We start from the raw sequence: 17669 nt of genomic DNA, 5'->3' as shown, positions 1-17669 counted from the left end.
GTCTCTTCCATGTTATGTCTGCAGACATTAGATTCAGGTCCATATCCTTCTTCAGCTGATATCAGCGGCGCCGAGTTGTGGTCAACTTGTCTGTAGTTCAGAACTCTCCGCTAAGTAATCAGGTCACTTCAGACTTTTGGAGAAAGTGATGAATCCAGGCGTCATATTTCTTGAAATTATTTGGCTCTTTGGTTTATTACTCCATGTTGTTTCAGACGACCGAGATAAGACACATCTCAAAATCCTTCATGGTGTTCACAACCAGAACCTTGGACCGGTCCGGTGGACCGAGTGGTTTGACGTAAATCCTGCAGCCTTTAACCCAAGTGTTCTCAATCTGCTTCTGCTTCCTGAGAAGCCGTGCATGTTTTGAGATTTCAGCATTCCTTCTGGTCAGATGGTCGTTCAGATAAACAGCCGATCCTTTGAGGTTTTTACGCTGATTCATCAGAGCTAGTTTGTGTTTGTGATTCACAAACCTGATGAGGATCGCTGGTTTATCCGTCTCCTTTCTCCTGGGGAGTGGGTAGCAGGTCTCCATGGTATTGAGATCCACGGAAATCCCTTTAGATGTGGGAAATGATTCCACTTGGTGTTCCAGAGACTCTCCACCGCTCTAAGTTTAAGAGGGACTGTCAGCGCTATTAGCATTAGCAGTGCTAGCTCCAGCTGCTTTTAGCTTTGCCCGAGGTTTGATCAGTACTCCAGTGAGAATGACATTATTCATCCTTACTTGCTGTTCCACATTGTCCAGTCTTTTCTCCAGAATGTCGACCCGGTTTTCTCGTTGCAGGTTTTTAACCTGAAATCTTTGAAATTCTTCCATTAGCTCTAAGAGCTGAGTTTTTACTGTTGGTGTTGCACAAAATTAGGAAAATGCCAAATATTTTTGAAGTAATCCCAGTGATGAGTTCTATGGTTACGTTTTTAATGTTTTAAAAGAGCTAAAAGTGATCATATCTCCAGGCTGTGTTCTGTAGCATGTTCATATTTGTATAATTTTGACAATGTATTTTTATGGAGAGCAAAATATTACATGTTATTTAAGGTTTAACTTGATTTCTTCTGGATTGATATTCCTTTCTGTTTTTAATCATTTTCAGTTCAGTTTAAAAGTTTAGCTTTAGTGTTTTCAGTAAATGTTTCGTTTTTGGCCCAAAACCCAAAGCGTGTTTTGGATTTAGGCCACCTGTGTGACGGAGTTTGACACCCATGTAGTTTATGAAATTATGATTTTTTGTGCGTAAAATTGAAAAATAAGGATAGAAAACACAAAAGGAAGTCATCAAATTTCTATATGTGCGCGGAGAGAGGGGGTTACTCGCCCGGGAAGGAAGTTAATGTAGAACCACCACTGAGTGACAGGCGGGTCATCAAAAAGAAAAGCATGAAGCTCAAAGGTCTTCTCTGTTTGCTGAAGGTGACATACCTATGTGGTGGAGCTGCAGCTGTGGTTTCCAGATGACATCCAGCAGTCTGCGCTGACGACAGAGCTCCTCCTCGTACTGGACGATGGTTCCTTCACAGAGTCTGCAGATTTCTTCAGCAGCAGCAGCTAGTCGCTCGCTGATCAACTCTCTCAGAGACTGAAGGGAAGACATGGTTCCTGCTCCCATCTTCAGCTCCAACTGAACCCTCAAAACTGGTTCCGCCGGTTCCAATCTGAAGTTCCTTTGTGGGTTGCAGAGACTGTCCTCTTCAGTCAGCCAATGCTGGGGGAGGCCTGCAAAAACAAAAGAAGACGATTAAGATACTAACTATGCTGACCATGCTAGTTATGCTAACGTGGCTACAAGTGCTAGCATAGTTATCAGCATCATAAACTGACTCAGAAAAACTCTTTGAAAAATAAAGGAGTAATATGAGTGTGCCCCTTTTGCGAGCTCACCACACGTTCAGAATCTACAACTTAGTAGTTTACAACAGTAGCTTGCCATTGATGCCTGAAAAGTTACGAGACAATCAATAAAAATCCCAACAACAAGTTTTTGTAAGTATCTGATACTAAAGGTGCTGTTTTTAAAAATCAAAGATGGCGGCTTCTTCCTGAGGTCATAGTTCAACAAAACTCCTGAGGTGTTTGAAGATTGAAATTAGCGGAATGTGTGTGAAATTTAATGGAAATCAGTCTAAAAAAATTCATTTTCCTAAAAACCGTGAATTATTAAATCGTATATTTTGGCACACAATGTCTGCCAAACTATAGGTTGCGTGCAAAATTGTTTCTTGTGGTTTTTACCATAAAAGAGAATAACAGTAGGGACCGCAATGCGTGTCACTGCGCATACCGTTCGCGCATGTTCAGTCTGCCATTGAAAAACTTGATTTCCGCATTGAAAAGTTTATGTAGTAAATATATGCATCGCGGTGCATTTTGGAATAGCGTCTCCTTAGACTTTCATTTAGAAAAGTAAAGTGTATTTACTGGACATTTTTGTGATCCAACCGCTGCTTTTTTTCTGATTTTCTGATTTTTTCTGATTGCTATTTACAATTTTTGTGCTATTTAATTTAACCATGTGAAAGTACAGGCAGAATGTAATGACATTTTGTAACAAAAACCCATGTTCTGATTCCACCATGGTTTTTAAAAAGTTATGTATCAAAGCAAAAATACACCCACAAAGTAATTATTTATGCAACAACACAAAGCCATTATTCCCAGTTACTTCAGATCTAACTTATTACTTTTAATCTTAGTGACACTTTTCTGTGAGTGGCATGTTTTGTCTGGACTCAAGAATCAACAAGACTCTTTCAACTTCTCCCTGCCAGGTGTGGTAGTGGCTTCATCTTCTCAAAGATTTTAAGGTAATGTTTAAAGAAGAAATAGCAAACATGTCTATGAAGACTCTCATTCCAGCTCCACCTGAGTCGTTAACTGCTGAAAAAGATGACCTATTTGGAGAGTGAGTCACTGGCTCCCCAACCCACAGCTGAGGACAAAGGACTATTAACGACCTGAAACCATGTAGGCTAAGTGGACAATACCTCCAGTTTCAGGTCTTACTCCTCCCCCATGAGCGCATATATACCAGCTCTTAGACCAGCTAATTCAGATTGACAAAGCCTCTTGGTTAAGAGGCGAAACGTCTTCTAACTTAAAAAAAAACAAGTCCAGATGACATCCCCTAAACCTACTACAAAAGAAATCGCAAATATAAGAAAACTGTTGAAAGTTTTTTTTTCCTGATTTGAGCCATTTTTGAATGAATGTTAGTCTTTTTTCAGATGGCTTCATCAGGGCTGCATGTAGATCTGTCAGAGGGAATCTTAGCAGCAAACTGTCAGAGCTCCAAGGCAGATCTTCAATAGGAACATATGTCAACTAAGCCAACTGAAAAAGAAAGAGTTGACATCTTCAAACAAAGATGCCCTCAGGTGGATGAGATGTTTAATCCCAGAAAATGCACCAGATATTACAGAGAAAAACTTGGACAGGAAGTGGAAGACACTCCTTTGTGAAAAAGAAGATTTTGGGAAAAACAGCAATCTTGATGAATGGAATTTGAGACCATACATCCGTCCAAATGTTCTTGGCCAGCGGTCAACAGAAAGGAATAATTCTGTTGAATATCAGAAAGGAATAATTCTTTACATACTGTACCTAACCGGGAATATTTGATCCTTGATGATTCAATAAGCAGCTGAAAAAGGAGAGACAATCCCCCAACAAAACCAAACACGCAGACCGACACAGTGAAAATATCAAGGAGTTACGTTCAGGAAAAAAAGCATCTTGAGACTGAAAATGAGTCTCTCACAGAAAAGCTAGAAGAAAAAATGCTGTAAAAGGGTTAGATTAAAATCAAAGATAGCACGCTTCCAATTTGAAGCAGAAGAAAAGGAGCAAAGTGAGGGATGACATGAACTGTCAGACAAGTTAAAAAGTATTTTGGAGGAAAATAAACAGCTGAGAGAGTTTCATGCTGTTCGAGTCTTATGTACTGAAGCTCAGTGAATGCACCAGGTATAAAACGCCTAATGGCCTCTGTCATCTAACCTGTTGTTGGGGGTGTGCAACGCCCCACCCCGCCTCTTAGAAATTACGCTCTTTTAAAGCCTGATACCGCGGTCGCGTGTGGGCAAAGCTACAAGCTAAAGTTATGGTCTGATCGCTGCATGTCTGTGTTTATCAATGCATGGTGAACACGGAGATTGTGGAGAGATCAGGCTGCTTCTAAATCTGACGCCGTGTTTCCATCTCTGACAGAGTTTGAAGCCAAAGCCCCTCCCCCGACTCTCTACCTGCTTTTCCTCTCCACCTGTTCACCTGTTCACATCCTCTGTAGCTGAGAGTTTTTCCCCCGCGTGAAATATGAGAGCGCAAAATACGGTCATCAGAGGAGAAGCTAAAAAAAGTATTTTTCCGTCAGGAAAAAATGGATTCATAGATTTTCAGCTCTGTTGAACCATTACAATGTTATTTTTTCCTTCATAAATTCAAATGACTTTGACCTGCATCTTTACCAGCTGGTTCAGCGCCTCAGGCTGTGTGTCTGCGTGCGGACTCACGCACACACGGGAGGATCATTAAAGACTGTCACATTTTACAGCAAGAAGCGGAATCCCATCCCTCTGAGCTGTCACTCAAAAGTCATCAAGTCTACGCGTCAGTGAGCTGCTGCTGAATGGAGAGACATGAAAAAAGAAGAGTTTTCTTCTCTTTCACCGTTTCAGAGCAAAGCTGCAGGCTGACCGTAAAACTCTCCGTAAATCCAAACCGAAGGCAGAACCTCCTCCAGAACCATCAGAACCAGAAAAGCTAAACATCACTCTATCAGAACCTCCCTGAGCCGAGGAGAACCCACTTTCCCTAAGAACATCTGGGAACGTGTGACCTTCAGTGAACAACATATTAGTGAAAATAGATTTAATAATTACACATTACACAAAAGAGGAATGCATGAAAAGATGAGGCTGGAGGGACATGAATCTCTGTAATAATATCAATACAAATACGTGGATTTTTTCCTGTGGGACAGGAGACGATACAAAATCAATGCATCTCTGTTACTGTGCGGGAATAAATCCTCAGAGTTTTGCGGGTGCAGGCGGGATGAAGACAATAGTCCCGTGCAGGACTCCACTTGTCACCCCTCCACTGTGGCGTCTAACAGAAGGAGATGGACACATCCTTGACCTAAACACCTACTACAAAAGTTTGGTCGATTTCCTTGGAGAGTACTCTGAGAATGAAGACTCTCTCTTCGTCTTCATGCAGGAGGAACGTCTGTTTCCAGACCACCTCATTGAAAAGGAGGAAGTTTTTCAATCTCTCACCAAGAAAAGTGATTATGATGAACTTTGTGGTCAGTTGCTCCAACCAGTTCTGCTGGCCCTAAAAACTTACTTGGAAAAGTCTGTCAAGGAACATCTTCCTGGGGGGAATTTTGGGATGCAGGCGAGCATGTGAGAAGATGAACTAAAGCAGCTCCAAAACACAACAAGGATCCAGAAAGGATATTCAGTGTGTTAGACTATCTTGTTCACCATAGGCCTAATGCATCTGCTGTTACAAATGAAGCATATCTGATGTCCTCCTACAGTAAGACATCAGAGTGGATGTCTCAGTTATGTCCAGAAAAGCTGGAACAACTACTAGGTGATGTAAGAAAAAGAAGAAAGGAGCTGGAGGCTAAATCCAAAGTAAGGGAGGCCAGCATCACAGAGAGCCATGAAGAGAAGCAACTAAAAGCAGTGGAGGCTTTGACAGAAAGCAGGAGAAAACATTTGAAAAGAAGAACAACTTGACTGAAATAATCATTGATGCATGTCTTTGGCAGTCAGAGAAAGATGATAGTAACATGGAGAAGTGTGACGGTGATGCTGAGAGATTCAGAGCTCTAACAAATCAGCTTCATTTCCAGCAGGAAGTGCTGCAGCAGGACCCCAGGGGAAGGAAGGATGTTTTCATTGTTTCCAGAATAGACAGTACAGGGAGAGCTAGAAGTAAGCCATGGACTGAACTTAAAGATAACTTAATGTTTCTCATCCAATCTGCTGTGGCTGCAGGTTCTTCTCAGAGTCTCCAAGTGTGCCCAAGAAAAAAGGACCATCCCATCCTTACCAGGTAAAAGAGTACGCCACTCATCTGCAGATGGTCAAGTCTACATTGGAGAAGTTATTTCCCAAGTTCCTGGACTTCCATCCTGGTTTAATGTAATTTATGAAGGAGATGAAGCTGTGTAGAGCTACAAACTGATGGAAGGAGGTCTGGAGATCATCATTGAAAGCTCCTGACTGTTGCTGCGTTATTGAGTATTGTGGATGTTTGGATGATGGCTAATGAAACTAAAAAGAAAAGGTTTATTCACTTGAAATGTGTGTGTTTTACTCTCTAAAATTGCCTTAGAGAAGGAAAAAATGACTTTTAAATGTTGAATAAATGTACCAATAAATGAATTACCCTAATTATATTAATTAATCAGTTAAAAAATGTTACAAACTTGCTGAAGCACCCTAAGAATGTCCTGTGAAAATTGGAGTGTTTGGAACAAAAATAGGGAAGATGTGATATCTAGAAGAAGAAAAAACATTTTTGCTCATTTTAATGTTTTGTTCCTGTAATTACCAAGTTTTCCCATTGTTTTCTATTCACAAAACAATAGAAATCATTAAGACTTTGAATGTTAATAACTTGTTTAATTTTAAGTCTATTGAGCTAATTTTATTTGTTATTTTGTTCAGAATTGTTCTATCATGTTTGGTCACATTTTTTCTGACTGGGCCTTAAAATCTTTTGTCTTGTTGTCCCAACTGTGTTAGGAAAAGGTCAAAACCCTGATATCCACTAAAGAAACCTGAGAGAATCAGCTGCTGATAAAGACTCAATAAAACCCAAATCTGAAGGAGAAATCAGTGAGAGATGAACTAAGAGCTTCTCTGTCTGTGTGATGAAGGTGACATACCTATGTGGTGGAGCTGCAGCTGTGGTTTCCAGATGACATCCAGCAGTCTGCGCTGACGACAGAGCTCCTCCTCGTACTGGACGATGGTTCCTTCACAGAGTCTGCAGATTTCTTCAGCAGCAGCAGCTAGTCGCTCGCTGATCAACTCTCTCAGAGACTGAAGGGAAGACATGGTTCCTGCTCCGATCTTCAGCTCCAACTCCCACAAACACCGCCGTCCTCTTCACTGCAGCTCCGATCGATCATCTGCTAGTCTCACAATCACAGCAATCCACGTTGTCTTTCCGTTCAACACTTCTTCACTCATTTACGACACTTTGGAAAATGCTGAGAGTTCCCACACGAACCACGTATCGTCCTTTCTGTCCAAAAACCTCACAAACGTCCCAACTAAACACCACCGACCTCTCAACACAAGCTAACGCTGCTAGCCTGCTAACAGACTTTTTTTTTTTTTTTTTTTTTTTTTTTTTTTTATTTGAACTTTAAACATACACATAACTACACACAAAGAAGAGAAAGAAAAAGAAAAGAAAATAAATAACTAAAACAAAATATATAGAATTGTAGTTTACAATACTAGGGATTGTGATACAGCTTGTGATCTTCAATGAAAATACACAGTTTTATTGCATTTTTGTTTTTCATCAATGTCAGAGATTTAAAATATAAACTGATTTCTTTAAAAAATGTATTGAATAACGGTTTGTTTTTTAAGAATCTGCACTTGTGAATGAAAAATTTACCAGATATTAACAAGGTATTGAATGTCAAATCAAATAGATTATCACCAGAAACTACTCCAAATAATATAATGTGCTTTTGTAAGTGAATAGAAATAGGGAAGGGAAACTTTGAAGAGCACCAAAAAAAGAAATCCTCCCAAAAACTGTAAACATACATACATTCAAAAAACAAATGATCAAGTGTTTCAATATTTGTATCACAAAAAGAACAGTTATTCTCTGGAAAACCAAAACGTATGAGTAACAGTTCTTTGCATGGATAGACTGCATTCATTATTTTAAAATGGATTTCTTTGTATTTTGGGAAAATTGGATATTTAATGAACTGAGACCTTAACTTGCTTATTTCCTCTCCTGTGTAATGCTGTGACATAGAATGATTTTTGTCAGATGTTGGAAACAGTTCTCTAACAAATAAGGATCGTATAAATGAGTTTGGAAGTTTTGAATTAACCGGTCGACCATCAAACAACAGAGATGGAAGCTGAACTTGAACATTTTGAACCAAACTGGAGGACATTTGGATCAAAGACTGAGGGATTGCTTTGATAACATTGTTATATTGTTTTCTATCATTTAATTTAAACTTACTGGAAAAAGTTTCAAATGAGATAATGTTTCCATTGTCATTCATAATATGTAGTAATGACCAAATGCCGTTATCAATCCAATTTTTGTAAAATAAAGATTTGTTTCTACATAAAACATACCGACAGTTCCATATGGGAGTATTGTGTGGACTAAAGTTATGTTTGTATATGAGTTTCCAGTACAGTAACACCTGCTGATGATAAGTAGAAAGTTTAATAGGAAGTTTTCTGTAATCAAAGTCACATTTTAGAAGCAACTCAATGCCCCCTAGATGAGAGAAAATGTTTGAAGGAATATGAAACCACATATTTCTTTCATTTTGCAGAAAAGACCTAAGCCAATTTATTTTAATCATACCATCCAAACTTTCAAAGTCTATGGCTTTAAGTCCACCTGCACTGTAATCCTGAATTATTGTTCCTTTTTTTATGTAATGGGTTTTGTTTTTCCAGATGAAGTTGAAATTGGCCTGGTTTATTGCTTTCCTTGCAGATTTAGGAATTGGGAGTGAATATGCTGGATAAATGAATCTGGATAAACATTCTAATTTAGTTAAAAACACTCTGCCCAGAATAGAAATGTCTCGCTGTGACCACATGTTTAAATTGACTTTACATTTTTCTAAAGTTTTCCATAAGTTCATTTCCTCCATTGTTTTGCTGTCTTTGGTGATATGAACACCAAGATATTTCACAACAGTCCTAACAGGAATGTTATGAATTACTGACTGATCAGAATGGTGAACTGGTAATAATTCACATTTGCTGAGATTTAGTTTTAAACCAGATGCTTTAGAGAAGAAATCCACGGTCTGAATGATGTCAGGTATTTGATGACTGTCCTTCATGAATATGGCCGTGTCGTCTGCCAACTGAGTGATGGCTAACTGTTCTCCCAGAACATTGAGTTTACTGAAATCAGAGTTTTTAATAAGTATTGATAACATTTCTGTTGCTGTTATAAAAAGTAACGGTGAAATTGGACAACCTTGTTTAATTCCTTTGTTAATTAAAAACCTGGAAGAAATGCCATTTGGTAAAATAACTACACTGTTTGTATCATTATAGATTGTTTGAACAAAACTTATGAAATTAGGTCCAAATCCAAATATTTCTAAAGTCTGAAACATAAATTTGTGTTCAACCGTGTCAAAGGCTTTGAAGAAATCCAAAAATAAAATGAAGCCATCATCTTCAATTAATTGATTATAGTCAATCAGATCAAGAACTAACCGGATATTATTGTGAATTGAACGTCCTTTTAAGAATCCTGATTGTGTGTCTGAGATGATCTGATTCAGTCCTGTTTTTAATCTAGATGCATAAATGTTGGTTAAAATTTTATAATCACTATTAAGGAGGGATATTGGCCTCAAATTATCAATTAGTCTGGCGTCTTTCCCAGGTTTAGGAATCAGGGTGATGACGCCCTGCTTCATGGTAGTTGGAAGGATGTTTAACTCAGAAATTTCCTTTATGACCAACAGAAACTGCTCTTTCAAGTGATCCCAGAAATGTCTGTAAAAGTTAATAGTAAGCCCATCAGATCCTGGAGATTTATCTAAAGCTAAACTTCTCATGGCTTTTTCTGCTTCTTCCATAGTGATTTCTGCTTCACACACTTGTTTAAAGTTTTCATCTACTTTAGGAGTCAAATCCTTGATGTGATTAAAGAAGCGATCAGCATCCTGAGATGAATAAGAGGAAGAGTACAACCCGCTGTAAAACTGGAAAATCTCTCTCTTAATTTCCTCCGTATTTGTACTTTCCCTGCCATTAATTAGCAGTCTGTTAACAGCATTTTTCTCTTGTCGCCTTTTTTCTAGTCTACAGAAGTAAGCCGAACTTTTCTCTCCCTCTTCAACCCATTTAGCTCTGGATCTAATGAAAGCACCTTTGGCTTTAGAGACGTACATGTTATCCAGCGAGGTTTGCAATAATGAAAGTCTCTGTTTCTCACCTTCACTCAACAGAGATTTACAACAAATAGAGTTAATTTCTCTGATAATTTCCATTTCTTTTTGTTTTCCATCTTTACTCAATCTTTTGCTGTGAGTTATGGAAATCTGTCTTGCTTTGAATTTAAAAAATTCCCATTTCTCCCTCTGAGTGGTAAACTGTCTGTCTTTAGTTATCTTTTGGATTTCATTTATAATCGCTTGAGAATAAACTTCATCCTCTAATAGACTAGAGTTGAACTTCCAGTAACCTTTGTTTTTAGGATTATTGCGAGGTTGAATAATAAGTTTAATCATAGAATGATCTGTTAATGGTGCAGCAGAAATATCGGCTATTGATGTAAAATTCTGTTGATTTTCATTTGTTAACCAAAAATCCAACCTAGATTTAGCAGATCCGTCCGGTTTAAACCAGGTGAACGCTGGAACATCAGGATTATCACGGCGCCAGACATCAGAAACATTTAAATCTCTACATAAATGAAGAAGAACTGGATTATAATGATGATTTTGAAATGCTGAGGGAAATCTGTCAAGGTATTCATTTTCCACCATATTAAAATCACCTCCAATGATGAGATTATTGCTAGGATATCTTTGGTTTAGCTCTTTAACAGAATTTATAAAATCTGAAAACATGATTTTGTTTTGCGCTGCAGAGTTATATCCATATACATTTCCCAGAATAATAAATTTATCATCTTTCATAAAAACGCAAATCAACCAGTGACCAGAACCATCTCTTTTTGTAACTAAAAGCTTGCCAGAAAAATTATTCAGCAGTATAGCGACCCCTGCTGACCGATTGGTGCCATGAGAGAAAAGGATCTTATCTCCCCACTGATTGGCCCAAAACTTTTCATTAGTCTCGTTGGAGTGAGTTTCTTGTAAACAACAACATTGAACTTTTTGGTTTTTGCAAAATAAAAAAAGTGATTTTCTTTTAACAGAATCCCTAATACCCCTAGTATTTAGCGAAATGAAAGACCACACAGAACTTAAAGACATAAAATAAAACACAGAAGGATATAAACAAAAAAAACGAGAAAATTTAAGATAAAAGAAGCTGGTGTCTTAAATTAAGGGTTAGCTGTGCCCCTAACTATTTACTAAATATGAAACTGAGAATATTACCATTATATGATGATTTTCATGAAAATGTTTCACTGGAAAACAATATAAATTGTTATAACAAATTATATAACCATATTAATTAAAACCTTTCGCATCTTAGAAAAAATACTTTAAAAAAAGGTAAAATGTAAAAATAAAGGATAAAATACTTAACTTAGATTTGCTCTATTATGTAAACAAAATGACTCAAATGTTAAAACTTAGAATAACTAGAATAAAAAACAATTTAAACAAAACGATATGAACTCTTTAATAGGTAGGTCACCTCCTTGTAAATATTTCACTCCACAGTGACTCTAGTCCCGTTGATGAATCCCACATGGCCCCTGTAATAAACGTTCTTCCCTTCAGCTCGGGCCCGCTCCATCTTGGGCCAGACGGCCGCTCGAGCTTCTCGGTCTGCTTTGCTGAAGTCCTCCTTGAAGCGGATCCCCAGGTCTTTGCAGGTCTGGCAGTTCTTGGTGATCTTCCAGAAAGCATCTCTATGGCGCCTCGTGACGAACTGCAGGATCACCTGGCGATGTCTTCCTTCCTCCTTCCTCCCCAGTCCATGAACCGTTTCCACCGTCGTGTCCATCACGTCTGTCCACTGTGGTGCGATTTTGGACAGGATTCCAACCACATGTTCCCTGATGTTCTCCTCATCCTTTTCTTTCAGTCCATGAATTTTCAAGTTCCATCTTCGTTTGTATCTTTCCAGATCGGCAACTTTTTCCTTCAGTTCCAGGTTCTCTTTCACGATCCTTGGGATTTCTCTTTCCAACGTTGTGATCTTTGTCTTACAGTCTTTTATTTCAGCCGCGTTCATCTCAACGAGCCGGGAGATGTTTGCCACCATTACGGTGTTTTCACGCAGCTGACTTCCAAAATCTTCTATTTTGGACGTCAGCCTTTCAATTGCAGCCAAAACCGCATCTTCAGATCTGGAAATACTAGACTCCTGTCCCGCTTTCACCTTCAAAGGTGGTCCCGTGGACTTTGTGGGAGTAGGTGGTGGTTTCCTTTTCACACTAGAAGCGACGTCCATCTGGGAATAGTCATGCTCGCTCATCATGGCCGACGGCTGCAAAGTTGGAGCTTGCTTCGGACTTGTTTTTTTCGTCGCCATTAAGCAGAAAAAGGGGAACTCACCAAGATGGTTTTTTTTTCCCCAAAACGAAGATAAAGTTAACGCGCAACTGCTCTCCAGTCAAACCGTTCTCTCTCAGTTTTCAAATTCTAACATTTACCGTGCAGATCGGGGCAAAAGGCGAGAGCTTAGCGAGAGACGTCCGCTCAGTCCGCCATCCCAGCCGGAACTCAGCCTGCTAACAGACTAACGCTGCTAGCGCCTCGTGCTGTTCTTCCTCTTTGTTTGGCTAACAGCGTCATGGTGCTTTAGCGCCACCAGCTGGTCTGGAGTGTTATCTGTCGCTCACATAATGATGTCGATGGCGGCATGAAATCGCTTCTTTTTCACCCTTACTGGCAAATAAAAGAAAAAGTGGCAGTTTTCAATAAACAAAACTATTCTGTCACTAATCTTATTCGACCAGAAAAAGGGCAACCTAAAAGGAGACGTGGGAACGGGACGTGCTTTCCGGTTCCGGCTAATGATGTTAGTCGCCATTTTGTCGTCTGCAGCCAGGTTTTTTTTTTAAACTTTATTAACAATTGAGGTAACATACATTAAATACGAACAATAACCATGTAATCAACATTTCCATATAAAACATATTAACATAGAAAATAAAGAATAAAGGAAATAAAAACAAAAAGATAATGAACATAGGACACAAATAAATAAAAGCAAATAAGTAAAATAAAAATAAAAGAACATAGAACCAATATATGGTCTAATACTGGTTAGGGGTACTCGTGAAGTTTGTATTTCTGAACAAAACTAAGCAATTTCAAGCCATTCTTCTTTTTCATGTAATGAAGTGATTGAAAGTAAAAATAGTGCTCTTTATGAAATGTTATAAAAAGTGGTTTGGTCTTCAAATATGTATTTTTGTGTATATAAAACTTTCCTTGCAATATCAGGATATTAAGAACAGTATTTTCTGGTCTATTATGCGATACCACACCGAATAAAACATTTTTTGCATGTAAATGCAATTTTGGAAGAATACCAAAAACAGAAATGTCTGCAGCCAGGTCTTCTTGGGCTTATTTAACCGAAAGAAAAAGAAGAGTAATATATTTCCTGGACAACACAGGTCCTCACGAACGGAAATATGCAATAATCTGAAAATTATGACCTAAACTATTAGTAGGAAAAGTGAAATCACCTCCTTTCAGGGTTTTTGGAAAAAAATAGTTTAAATATTATATTATATATGAATATATCAAACAAATTTTCCACGTATGGGATCAATAAAGTAATTCTGATTCTGATCATCCATCTAATTTACTTTCTGCATTGACTTTGTTTATTTTAAGTGTCATCAAATTTTGAACAATTTTAAAATTAAAAACATAATAATAGAGGTGGATCTTTACTTCTGACAAACATTGTTCTCTTTTTCCTTTTGTTTGATCCTACTACCAAAGTAAAATAAATAATAATTATTAATAAAAGCATTATTTTGTTTGTTTAAGCCACAATGTTTTTCCTTTTTTAAATCAGTACATTTTTTTAGCTGTACCCTTTATACATGTAAACACCATAAATGATCACATGTGAAAGAGGAAAACTAATTAGGATTAATAAATAATAATAACTATAATATAATAAAACATCAGAACCAAAGAAAAGTGGTCTGAGAAGAAGCAGCTCTGAAGCTCTGCAGCTGACGGTGCAGCTTCAGGACTCATGAGGAGGACCACACTGCAGCGCCTCCTGCTGGAGCATCAGAGAGTCTGCAGACAGAAGATCCTTCCAACAGCAAAGAGGTCTGCAGGAGCTCTTTCCACCACCAGCAACAACCTGAACCAAGCAGGACCTACAAGAAGTTCAGCCACTAAACTCCCACAACTCTGTCATTTCCTTTCAGAAGCTCTGAGCTCCGTCTGAGTCTGCAGAGATGCTGAGCTCCTCAGCTGCTGCAGCTCCCACAGTCACATGAAGGTCTGCAGCTGCAGCAGGAAGTCCAGATGTTCCCACAGTCACGTGACTTTGGAAGTCTTAGCTCCTCCTCCTCACCATCACTGTGACTGTTGCCGTCTTCCAACTCCTCCAGAAAGCTGTTTTCTGATGAAGCTCTAACATCTCCTCCCTGTTGCTGCTTTCAGTCCAAACTCACTCTGTTCATGTCAATTCACTCCAGAGAAAATCCTTTTTCTGGGAAGAATTTGCTCCAAGTTTTCCTCCAACTAAGAATCTGCAAACCCAGATGAGAACTCCCAGCAGGAAAAGAATTCATCTGCAGGAAACTAGAAAAAGGCCTTTTTGTGGGAGGAAACCATTCCAGATCTTTACAAACACCACAAATCCCAACTTTTCCTCCACTTAGCCTGAGTTTGGGTTCCAGGAAGCGGTGTGTGTTCAAGCTCCGCCCCCATCTCATGAAGCCCCTCCTCCAACATGAGGCCACTGGGGAATTCTGAATGAACCTTTACATTTCAACAGAAACTTCAAGCTAAAAACAGGAAAAAAAACTCTCTTCATGTTTGAAAACAATCAAAGATTCAAACAGGAAGAGAAAACAAGGTTTGTCAGGAAATCAACAGATTTGATTGATTGTAAATCTTCTTCCTGTTGGAGTTTGATGAATGGAAGTAGAATGTGTAGAAAGTCAGTTGATGTTTTCCATTTCAGTAAATGAAGGTTTGATCTGCAGATTTCCTGATCCCTTTCTGACTGGGATCCAGACCTGATCTAGACGGGACTCATGAGGAAGCAAACAGCACAGAAACTGCTCTGAATGTTCCCTCTTCTTCACTTTCTGTCTGACTTCAACCATGAAGGGACTTGAACCCTCAACCTTCTGATCCATGAGGCCACATGGTCTGAGAGAACATCCAGGTCCAGCTGCAGGTGGAGGACAGCATCATCCAGCCGTCACAGACTGGGGGCGGAGCCTGGAGATGACTGCTGAAGGTCAGAGGGCGGAGCTTCATCAGGATGAAGGTGCTGCTTGGATTCTGCTTTGATGTCCGTCTGTTCTCAGTCCCTTCATGGCTGCTGCTCAGAGCTGTTTCTGGATCTTTCTGGAGAATTCATGTCTTTACTGATCCAAATGTGGGATTTCTGTTTTTCTTTGGACTTTTCTTGATTTCAGGCTTTTAGCTTCTGGAACTTTCTTTGTTTCTATGCTTTAACTTCCAAACGGGTTTATCTAAGACAATCTGATTGTTTGTCATTTGACTTTCTAGGAACTTTCTGTTTCATCTTTGAGGATTTGGACTTTTGAAAGACTTTTAGCTGCAGTTTCATCCTTTGAAGCAGATGGATCTGAATCTAGAGTCAAAGATTCTAAGGAAATCCTGGATTCACAGATATTTGATTGAATTTCTGATCCAGACAGAATTCCTGAAAAAAGCCCTCATTTCTCCTGACCATCTTCAAAGCCACTTTCTGCTTTAGTTTAGTCCAAACTTGCTTTATGCTGACAACATTTCCAGCTTGAATCCATCTGAAGAATCCAAGGAAACAAACCAATCTAAGTCTGAATTCATGCCACTTCAGAACCAACAAAGCATGTTTCCAGGACGCTGACTTACCAATAGAACTTGGGATTTCCTTTGCAGAATCCTTCTCCGTGTGTTTTCCTTTGTTTTTCTCCCCAAAAACCTAAAGCAGAGATTTTTGCTGAGCTGCAGAACAAACGTCTGACTGCTTTAACCGCCGTTGATGGTTTGTTGGGTTTCCCTCTATAGCTGCTATGGTCTTGCTATGGTTGCTAGGTAACGCTGTCTTTGATGATGATGACGTCAGAGTGGCCTCTAGAATGGACTTTTTTCTTGTGGAACCAGGAGCTGTAACCTTTAGGGCACTAGGACCCAGAAAGAGGTCCAGGCAGAGACGGTGATGCAATGCTATTTTCATTAAACAAATCTCAGAAAAGTTCAAAAAGTAAATCATCTAAAGTATTTCTGTGTAAAATAGTGTTAATATGTTGTCATAAATTAAATGTCTTCTCCTGTGTGGAGGTATTTCAGTTCATTACAAACTGACATAAATGAGTAACGTTCACTGCAAATTGTGCAGACGGCATGTTCTTTCTAAAACTGGAAATAGCACCAACTTTTTTTATCACCTGAAGCTGAGTCTCCATTTGATTATTCAATAAAAATAACATTTCATTTCCTCATTAGAAAGCAACTTTATTGGAGTTTCATTTGTCATTGGTCTTTTTGAGCCAAAATCCTGAAGAAATCAAAACAAAAGGCTTTTCCAACAGAATCAGAACGTTAGCACGTGACCTAAGTTTGTTCACTTTGTGCTAAATGTTGATTTCTTTGACTGTTGTGTTCATAATCTCAACAGTTCTCTGTCGCCCTCTGGTGGTTCATCAGAGAAGCCAAACTTCCACAGAAAGTGAATCAATACACATGAGCTAATGCTGGATGCAGGTTTGAAAACACAGATGGAAAACAGCATCAATCCAAATATTAGTCAATTTTTCCTTGAATGGAACAATTTCAGGATTTGTTGTCATAAAGTTGTGAGAAACTGTCTTGTAAAGTGTGTGGTGACGGTCCACTGTGGAAAATGACTGTTTGTGGAACATTGAGATGTGCTCAGTGATTTTGCTTTAGGACACTTTGGTTTCATTTCAAACGTTGGTTTCTCCTAAATCTACAAACTCTCTCCACAAACTGTCTCCTAACTCTCAGGGATTCCTGCTGCTGGCAAAACTCACGGCTCAAGGAACCACTTCATGAATCAGTCACGCTTTGGAATGAACTTTATTGAACAACATGTCATGGTCTGGAAGAAGCCCCAGTTCCAGCTGACAGAAGTCTGCTTCTGATCCATCAGATCTACCTAGCAACAGAAGCAAAGCTTCACGTGTTGCAGCAACAGTTTCCATGTTTGGGAGGATCTTCTGAAGAACAGCTCAGTTCCAGATCACATCATGATGTTTGATGTTTTCTTCATTCCAGGAAATCATCTGTGTCTCCTTTGATCTGTGCTGAGTCAGCACTTTGACTTCTTTTCAACTTTAGATCCATCATTTACAATCAAGGATTTATTGATAAATAGGATTTATTGACAGAAAATAAAGAGTAAATGTATTTCTCATCCAGCAGTGATTGTAAGTCTTTTATTTTGAAATTCCTCAAGGATGATCATCATGGTGGGATTTCTAGATCTGCATGAACTCATCCTGAATCCAAAAGACACTGGAGCATCAAAGAATCCAACCCATCTCTGCCAACATGAGGCTCTTACTTTGAAAA

The 17669-nt window shown here is 38.9% G+C and overlaps 2 protein-coding genes across 2 annotated transcripts in view; one reads left to right on the top strand and one right to left on the bottom strand.

The window, feature by feature from the left end:
* LOC144988848 (uncharacterized) overlaps nucleotides 1-2214 on the bottom strand; it is a 44246-nt gene extending 42032 nt beyond the window's left edge. Inside the window, exon 1 of the mRNA XM_078939939.1 lies at nucleotides 1430-2214. Coding sequence (XP_078796065.1) covers nucleotides 1430-1616 — 187 coding nt within the window. The 5' untranslated portion in view covers nucleotides 1617-2214. The remainder of the gene's footprint in view (nucleotides 1-1429) is intronic.
* Nucleotides 1-17669, top strand: part of LOC144988904 (uncharacterized) — a 126473-nt gene that overhangs the window by 21786 nt on the left and 87018 nt on the right. The gene's annotated exons all lie outside the window — the stretch shown is intronic.

Source organism: Oryzias latipes, chromosome 2 (genome assembly GCF_053564925.1).
Source record: "Oryzias latipes strain Hd-rR chromosome 2, Olatipes_Hd-rR_3.1".
NCBI classification, from domain to species: domain Eukaryota; kingdom Metazoa; phylum Chordata; class Actinopteri; order Beloniformes; family Adrianichthyidae; genus Oryzias; species Oryzias latipes.
This window is presented reverse-complemented; position numbering and strand designations above follow the sequence as displayed.